The sequence below is a fragment of the Cotesia typhae genome, unplaced genomic scaffold, assembly GCF_013202065.1.
Source record: "Cotesia typhae breed Kobodo isofemale line unplaced genomic scaffold, CoteBio_Ctyphae scaffold_121, whole genome shotgun sequence".
NCBI lineage: Eukaryota > Metazoa > Arthropoda > Insecta > Hymenoptera > Braconidae > Cotesia > Cotesia typhae.
In genome coordinates, this window is record NW_027423773.1 from 1,062,206 (window position 1) to 1,071,355 (window position 9,150).

Here is a 9,150-nt window from a genome sequence, read left to right on the forward strand (position 1 = left end):
ATACTAAATCAATAATAAAAATAATAATCATAATAATAATAATAATAATAATAATAATAATAATATTAATAATAATAGTCGATAAATTTAATAGTTAGTCAATAAATATCCAAAATTAGTATCCGTAAATTTAACAATAATTTTATCTAACAAATACTGTACATATATTTATATTTTTGTCTATATAAATAATTATAAAATTACGTAGTTTTCTTTAAAAGAAAATAATTCTTCTTAAAAAATTTGTGATTAAATATTTAAAAAAATTTACAATTTAATTGCTGAAGAGTGCATTTTGTACTTGACAACTTTCCTCAGTTTGAAATAATATTTTTAATATTTACATCGTAATTTAGTTTTTGTTCCAACAATCCTTTATGCATACTGCGTGCATACTATCAATTAAAACTAATAAAATGGTGTGAATATCAGGCGGCGAGCGTCGGTGATTAAATGCAGCATCTACTAGTTGATTTTATTCCAATTAAAAGCGTAGGTCATGATGACAGAGAATTTAGAGCCCTTAGATTGTTGTTGTTGTAGAAGCGCACTAATTGTCGTCGAGTTGTTCTATTTGGCCGACTTACTCCGCCCCACCATCCTCAAGAGGACTCTAAGTTGTTCTTCAGGTGCTCGAATACCTGGACTACGTACTCCAGTCCGTTCATGTAGTCCCGGAATATTATCCAGTCTCGGGTGTTTCTCGACGTTATCGACTCTACTTGACGGAACATGTCCGGCATTATGTCACGCGATACGTCACCACGTTGTGGTACTCCTCGTTCCATCATTGCTACTTGTAGCTCACATAGGACCTGAAAATTTTTATTCTCAGTTAGAAATTTATTAAAGTTTTAATCCATAAAAAAAAAAAAAAATCAAAATTGGATTTTTTTTTTTTTAATATTTGCTTTTACAAGATTCTTAAGTCAAAGATTGTAATTTAAAATCCCGATATTTAGTCAATTAAATATAATTTTTAAATTTACTTCCGCAATCGCCGCTAGGTGGCGAAATGTCGCTTAAAATTCTCTCTTGCAAATTGGTCAATAGTGTAATTATGCTTTAAAATCATAAAATTAAATTTTATATTCTATCTTAGGAATTTATTATACTTTTAAATGAAAAATAAAATAAAAATTTTTACCCAAATTTTTAAAAAATAATTATAAAAAAAAAAAATTGCCTTTTTTTTTAATTTTTACTTTTACAAGATTCTTAAGTCAAAATTTTCAATTTAAAATCGTAATTTTTAATTAATAAAATGTAATTTTTAATTTAGTTCTGTAATTGCCGCTAGGTGGCGAAATGTAGCCTAAAATTTTCGCTTACAAATTGGTCAATAATGTAATTATGGTTAAAAATAGTAACATTTCATTTTTTAATTTATAATTATATTTTTTCTATAATCTAAAATTTGAGGTACGCATTTATAAATTTTTTAAAGAAGAAACTAAATTAAATTAATATAAATAAAATAACTTACGGAGCGAAGATTGTGTTCAGTCTCAACAAACTCTTTTTGAAAATTAAGCTGTTCCTCTTTCTGGTCATAGGTAATTTGTTCTAAGCCCACAGCATACTTCTGCATATACTCGTATGCATTCAACAATGCAGAGTCAATCTATAACGATAAACATACAGAACAATTAACCTACAATTACCAAAAATAGTATTAATAAGCTGATGAATGATCAGATGAGTAAAAAATAAATGATAAATGATAAGAACACTGACCAACCGCACCTCAAGTTTGCTTAAATAGTCTTCGGACAACGTCGTGCCCAGCTGTTTTGGAATTTCCAGCGGACCCGGCAGCCAATGGTACTGGCGGTTGTTCCACGACGCTTGCATCGACTCGAAATTCAATCCGAGTGACTCTTTTGACTAGAAAAAGAGACAAAAAATTTTTTTTTAATTATTTTCGTGAGCGAAAAAAAAAATTTTTTTTGACTTAAAATTTCACTTATTTCAACAAAATTAATTTTCTTGCTTTAAAAAATACGTATCTTAATTCAAAATAATTTATTTAAGTCAAAAAAAAAAAATCTTGTTTTGAGAAAATTCAGCCTCTTGCTCCAAAAAATTTAATTCTTAAAAAAAATAAATTTTCTTGGATTGAAAAAATTTTTCTCTTACTCCAAAGAATTAAATATGAAGATAGAAGTAAATTTTCATTAATATTTTTATTGATTAACATGTCAAATAATATTGAATAATTTTTTTTTTATTAAATATTAAATAAGAAAATTTTTTTTAAAACTTATAAATAAAAAATCAATCTTGGCCTTTTTTTCACCCAGATACATTTCACAAAATAAATTTATCAATGCTTGCAAATAAATTTTCATTGAAAAAAATCTCAAGTTACAAATTCTCTCTTTATTATTATTGAAGAAAAATATCAATGAATTCCATTGAAAAAAAAAAATGACGTACTATATGCATATTAAAGCAGCCTTAGACTCACGCGTATCGTTTAACAAAATGTCTTATCAACGTCTTGCGATTAATTCCGATAAACTCAGCTCGCTATAATTTGATCTAGCCAAACGCCACCTGATATAATTATTAGTACTACTGTGTATCACATTTAAAAAAAAAACAACAACAAAATAATCCGTGAATAAATAAAAAAATTGTATTTTATTAATTCTTATTTTATCTGCACTCAATACCAATACCGAATCCGTCGATGGTGGTCTAGTAAAAAAAGCCCTCAAAGAAGATAACTGTGACTATTCACTGTCTGCTCTTATTGACTCTCATTCTATCTCTTAATATTTCTCTACTCTACTCCAAAAGTCCTTTAGATGTTTAAATTGGCTTGACTTTATGCCGCCCAGTAAATTACGAAATTTTTAGGTACCAAGGTAAAAACTAAATCTTCGGTTGAAAATATATTTTTAACGCTTTACTTTGTGTATAAACCTACAACACGACAACCTTGGAAATAACTCAACTACACTTTCGCGTCAACCGGTTATTATTTATAATATATTTTTTTTTATTGAATGACCAAAGTCTTACTTATACATAATTAAACACGATTTTACGATAATACCGGCCCTAAATCTTAGAATATAATCTGGGTCTGCCAAATAAAAGGATTGTGCCGAAGACACAATCCTTTACGACCTTATGTCTACCAGATACTCCCGTTTTTGTAATTTTGACTTCTCTATTATAGTTTATTCATTTATTTAATTTTTACTCAATTTAGTAAAAAAAATTATAAAATAAAAAAATTGAATTTTTTTTTTTTTTAGTTTTGCTTTTACGATATTCTTAAGTTAAAGTTTTTAATTAAAAATCCCGATTTTTAGCCAATTAAATACTATTTTTAATTTTAGTTTTGCAAATTGCCGATAGGTGGCGAAATGTCGCCTGAAATTTTCGCTTGCAAATTGGTCAATAATGCAATTATAGTTCAAAATCATAAAATTAAATTTTATATTCTATCTTAGGAATTTATTACACTTTTAAATGAAAAACAAAATCAAAATTTTTACCCAAAATATTAAAAAAAAATTATGAAAAAAAAAAAAATTGGCTTTTTTTTTATTTTTTTAAACTTTAGCTGTTACAAGATTTTTAAGTCAAAATTTTTAATTTAAAATTGTGATTTTTAATTAATAAAATTTAAATTTTTAATTTAGTTCTGTAATTGCCGCTAGGTGGCGAAATGTCGCCTAAAATTTTCGCTTGCAAATTGGTCGATAGTGTAATTATGGTTTAAAATCATAAAATTACGTTATTATTGAAGCTTCACAAATTTTCTAATTAGAATAATACTTAAAAAATACCTAAATACAGTATAAAAAAAATTAAGTAATTAAAAAATGAATTAAATGAATTTAATTCAAAATTTCATAAAAATCAAGCTCTATAAAACCTACGATTATAATTATAATAATTCTCATTAGCGTAGAATCTCCGTCTGGCACAGACGACTTACCGCCGGCATTGGTATATCCGGTCTGCACTTTAGTATGCAGCCAGAGTATGCTTGATGATGATAATGGTAGGGACAGCTTCCGATTTTATTTCCACTTTATTATTTATTATTTATTATTTTTCCCTAAGTCCCATTCCCATCCTCAACAAGTTTAATAAAATCCGTTCGCATCCGGATTTTATTGACCCGACTTAACAGGACTTAATCAAGATAAAAAAAAAAAAATTATCTAAAATTAACGAAAATAATAATCGAGTACTTAGAAAAAAAATAAAGTGATAAGTTACAGCAAGCTGACGTAAGAACCCGACAGCAGACAGTGCGACGCCACAGAAGTCTATATCATAAATGCTACACCTGTCTCATCATAAGTACATTTAAGATTGTATTACAAAGACTCACTTTTTTTTTTTTTTTTTTTTTTTTTTTTTTTTTATTATCATCATTATCATTTCTATTATTACACTCCCGTTGAATGCCGTGGATGATCTAATCGGCAATTATGCCATAATACTATTATACGCCGGAATATTAAACACACACGCACACACGATTAAATTTTTTGAGGCTGATTTTTTACTAAATCTTGGAAAAAAAAAAATTAAAAAAAAAAAAGAAACTTACAAAATGGTCGCAGAAACGCTTCGCGTGATCCAGCGCGTTTCTCGCCCTCAAGATGATCGTCCCCAATAATTGCTCATCTTTCATTTGTTCTATGTAAATTGACCCATCAGGATTCTCCGCAGCTTCTCCGCAAGGATTTATCCATTTAGGTGTCGATGTAAATTGTTGTTTGTGAACTGCCATAGGTGCTGTTGGTTTTCCGTTTGCCGTCACGAAAAGCAGGACTATCAGTAGGCCTGCGAGTCCTAAGGGAACAGAAATAAAAGCTGTTAAACGTTAAAAAAATTTTGAAAAAAAAAATTTGATAAATTTAATTTAATTAGATTAATTTTTAAAGACGTTTTTTTAATTTAATAAAATTATTAGACTAAAGAAAAAAAAAAAAGAATTTTTTTTTAATTAATTCCGCAACAGCCGATAGATGGCGAAAAGGTTGAAAATTTTTCGCATGCAGATTTATAGATTGAGTAATTAAGGAGATTTAATCTTTCATTTAATTTTTTTAATTAAATTAACATAAAATTTACATAAAAATAATGGAAACGATAAAAAATTAAAATAGTTGAATTTTTTATAAAAATTAAAAAAAAAAAAATTATTTTTATCAATTAAAAAAGTAAAGAATGTCTACAAAAAAATAATACGTATAAATACTTTTGTAATGCATTTTAAAATTAAATACTCAGATTTTTAAATTTTCACTACGAGAGCCGTATCCACCTAGCGGAATTTTTTACAACTAACTTTTTAATTTAATTTATTTTTAAAAATTATTTTCTTGATAAATCTTTATTTTTTAAAAAGTATCTAATTTTTTATTGATCTAAAATTAAATAAAATTTTTTTTTGTGAGTATGTAAATAATTAATTTAAAAAAAAAAATTAATTTTTTCCTCTCAGTGCGTTAATATTAATTATGATTAAAATTTTCGGATCTAAAAAAAAATTACTACGATGTTCGAAGACAAGAGAACTGTCATGATGCGTGTGAAGAGGACAATAATCTGTTAGCAATGAGCAATGAGGAAAATAGAATAACTCGACATTAGACGGTAGTTGGGACGGCGGCCTGATGACGGCGTTCTTCGGTAAATTCTTGATAAAATCCAACAGGGCAAAGTGGAGGATAAAAAAAAGTAATGCAGAGTATTAAACTTCTCGTGGTAACGTAAGTACAGTCTATAGTTATAAGAAGATGAAAAATGCAGTAATGGCACACTGTCCTCGCATTACTTCAGACAATTATACCCCATTATTGTCCTGGTGATACTTAAAGAGGTCCAGCTTGAAGACCATGTACTGCCGTCGCAACTCTTAACTTAAACTTGCTCTTGCTTATACACCGCGGTCTTTTCTCTTCCGTGACAACTCCTCTCTCACACAATTATACTACACGGCATAGACTTGAATAAAAGAAAACACATTGCGGTAGGTCGTGAATTTAATATATTTTATCCTAACTCATCATCGCGTCACTTACATTTTATTTCACTTTTTTTTACAATTAAAATACATAAGACGTATATATAACAAGACAAGAAAACCACCTGCAGGAGGTATCGCAACAGGTGGCGGCATTCCTTTTCTTTAAAAAATATTTTTAATTATTTAGATTGATTTTTCATATTTTTCCGGTATTTTAATCGTTAGAATGCTAAAAAAAAATATTATTTCAAACTGAGGAAAGTTGTCAAGTACAAAATGCACTCTTCAGCAATTAAATTGTAAATTTTTTTAAATATTTAATCACAAATTTTTTAAGAAGAATTATTTTCTTTTAAAGAAAACTACGTAATTTTATAATTATTTATATAGACAAAAATATAAATATATGTACAGTATTTGTTAGATAAAATTATTGTTAAATTTACGGATACTAATTTTGGATATTTATTGACTAACTATTAAATTTATCGACTATTATTATTAATATTATTATTATTATTATTATTATTATTATTATTATGATTATTATTTTTATTATTGATTTAGTATCTTATATAATTTATTATTACAGATTTATTTATTTTTGTAAAAAGCTTTATTACAATCCGTGATAAAAATGAAATTGATAATTTATTTTAAATAAATTTGTTAATTCTTCCCCTTCCACTAGATTTAATTAATATCAATTGATAAAGTATATGTCAAAAATTTTACCGCAAAAAGAAGGATATCTTGAGAAAAAAATTTATTTGAAAAACTTTGTTGGAAATTTGGGTAGAAAATATTTCTTAGCTCACAATAAAAAATGATGAAATTAAAAAAAAAAATAATAATTGTTTGAACCGTAAAAAAATTTTTTTTGAGTTGGAAAAATTTTTAGTAACTTCAATATATTGTCAAGCTGAGAAATATCTATTTTGGCTGAAGTAAGCTGTCATATAAGTCTCGAAAAAAATTTACGAAGATAAAAGAAATAAATTTGTCGAGGTGTTTATAGATGAATTGAAAATAAAATCTGAATTGTCCGAGCGAGGATTTGAACTCAGATCTTTTTGAATACAAGTTTTCAGTTCTGTCTGTGAAGCTGTCTGTGAAAAGTTATTCTACCGTGAGCCAAGTGTGAAAGATTTAACTCAAGAATATTTAAAATAAAATTCAAGATTTTTAATTCGGAAAATCGCTTCCCTGAAAAATTAACTGTCCAAAAAAAATTCCCGGGTCAAGTTATCCTTTTTTCAGTGCAAATATTTTCAAATAAGCCCAATACAATCGGCTATTTATTTTTATTAATGAGTCCTTCCCTCAAGATCATCCAATCCCCAGAAAAATTCCTTGACTCCAAAAGTGTTTACTTCAAAAGCATTAGACTCGATTGAGCATGCTCGGGGTTTTCCCAAAGATCATTATGTTAATAACAAAACAAGTGTCATAGATATAAGCAAGCTGTACAGTAGACTCAGGACCGTTACTACATATGATGACTAATGCGTTCATCGGCTCGCCCGAACGTGACGTCAAGTCATACTACTATGCCGAGAGAATGGCGTGCAGACTACAACGCATTGCGAATACTTTAATACCATATACTTCCAAACAAAAAACCAATTAATTTATATCAATGAATTATTAAGCCATACTTTTACAACAACACACAATCCTCTTTATACATCGACACATTTATATATCTACAAAAAAAAAAAAAATATATATATCCCTATACATTCATACAAAGACGAACGTTAGTAGAATGATTAAAAAAATTGTCGCTTGTGGATTAAGGAACTTTATACCGACGACGGAGATAAATTAATCGAAGCACGACTCGTTGCTTTTCCGGCCGTTAAAAAGCGCGCCAATCGATTTCCGCCGTTGATTTTTTAATGTAATGTTGACGGACACGTGGAAATTTTAAAATAAAATTTATGTTTATAAAAAAAAAAAATTTTTTTTTTTTTAATTTTTTGAAATTTTATAAACTTACTCAACCACGTGGAACAATTTGTTTTTCCAGAACTCCAATCGTAATAGTTAAAATTTTCACTAGTATACCCCGATTCAATATCGCTGTCATTTCTATTATCATTAAAGTCAGTTCTTTTATTATTTTCACTATTATTTTCACAATAATTAGAACTAGATTGATTATTATTATTTTTAATAAAATTATTAGAATTATTAACGCACACATTAACGCGTGATTTTTTTTTCGAAAGTGTCCTATTGACACCGTCAAAATACTGAAAACAATTAGTGTTGTTATTGAATACCCTGTGGCTGGTAGTCCTCTGATCGCGCATCATTATCGCTTCCATAGTAGTAAAATTGTTAATATTAATAAAAGTAACTGTAAAAATATCCTCAATACTCATTTTGGCAATCACAATCAAAATCAGAGCACTGTTGGTTAATTTAACGAATTAATTGTCAAAGGAACTGTCATTTGACGGGAATTCACAAAATAGTCTGCACAGAATCACAATCCGTTTAGCACTGGTTCCCGTACAGCCATGCACCGATTCTTATATGAGGGGGGGGGTAGAGGTAAGGAAAGAGAAGAGTCTGAGTTTCGAGTGGAGGAGGAAGGGTGTCCTGTGGCGTCATAGAAGGAGACTATTGCCTCTATAGAAGGGAGTGAGTATTTTTTAGGGAACAACCATCAAAATCTCACCAGGTTGCGCCAAATAACGAAATTTAACGGTAGATTACAATAGCACGTGGTTCCTCGGTTTATTTCGAGTAGGAAATTACACCCTCATCCCCTCCAGAGGCAATAAGCATGGCACATCCCCTCCATATAGCATTGGAAGAGTATCCCTCTCTTCCTTGCGGAATACTACATCAAGTTCGTCTGTTCTCATTCATAAATCCCCTCTCCTTAAGCTTTCCCCCACTTTTATTAGTCGTACGCCACCGTGGTGGCGTGGTGAGGTACATTCACTCCTACTAACGCGTGGTAGTAGTCAGCCGCTGGATATCCAGGATTATGATTTGCTTTTTTATCTGAGAATTTTTTAGCTGCCAGGAAGTCGGATTTTATTAATAATTGTTGTTGTTATTGGGTTTTTATGGGCTTAGTTGTCGCACTAATAATAATTGGTCTGTAAAGTTTCTTTGTAGAACAA

At 28.8% G+C, this 9,150-nt stretch overlaps 1 protein-coding gene across 3 annotated transcripts; it reads right to left on the reverse strand.

The window, feature by feature from the left end:
- Window positions 1-256: 256 nt before the first annotated feature.
- LOC141533733 (uncharacterized) lies at window positions 257-8,750 on the reverse strand. Of its 3 annotated transcripts, none has more exons than XM_074252758.1 (5): window positions 8,010-8,750; window positions 4,583-4,848; window positions 1,738-1,887; window positions 1,487-1,624; window positions 257-815 (listed from the first exon to the last, which is right to left on the reverse strand). In XM_074252758.1, the coding sequence occupies exons 1-5, from the start codon at window positions 8,395-8,397 to the stop codon at window positions 603-605; spliced, it is 1,155 nt and encodes a 384-aa protein (XP_074108859.1). In that variant the 5' UTR covers window positions 8,398-8,750; the 3' UTR covers window positions 257-602. The 3 variants fall into 3 exon arrangements, with proteins under 3 accessions (XP_074108859.1, XP_074108861.1, XP_074108860.1); XM_074252760.1 differs by having other exon boundaries at window positions 4,583-4,827; window positions 8,010-8,746; XM_074252759.1 differs by having other exon boundaries at window positions 1,747-1,887; window positions 8,010-8,744.
- Between the last annotated feature and the right edge of the window lie 400 nt (window positions 8,751-9,150).

Excerpts from the sequence above, each read along its gene's own strand:
- LOC141533733 (XM_074252758.1), bottom strand. The coding sequence starts at position 8,397 with ATGAGTATTGAGGATATTTTTACAGTTACTTTTATTAATATTAACAAT. Across the intron at positions 4,849-8,009 it reads AAATTGTTCCACGTGGTTGA|CTTTTATTTCTGTTCCCTTA; the intron begins GTAAGTTTATAA and ends AACGTTTAACAG. Across the intron at positions 1,625-1,737 it reads GCAAACTTGAGGTGCGGTTG|ATTGACTCTGCATTGTTGAA; the intron begins GTCAGTGTTCTT and ends TTATCGTTATAG.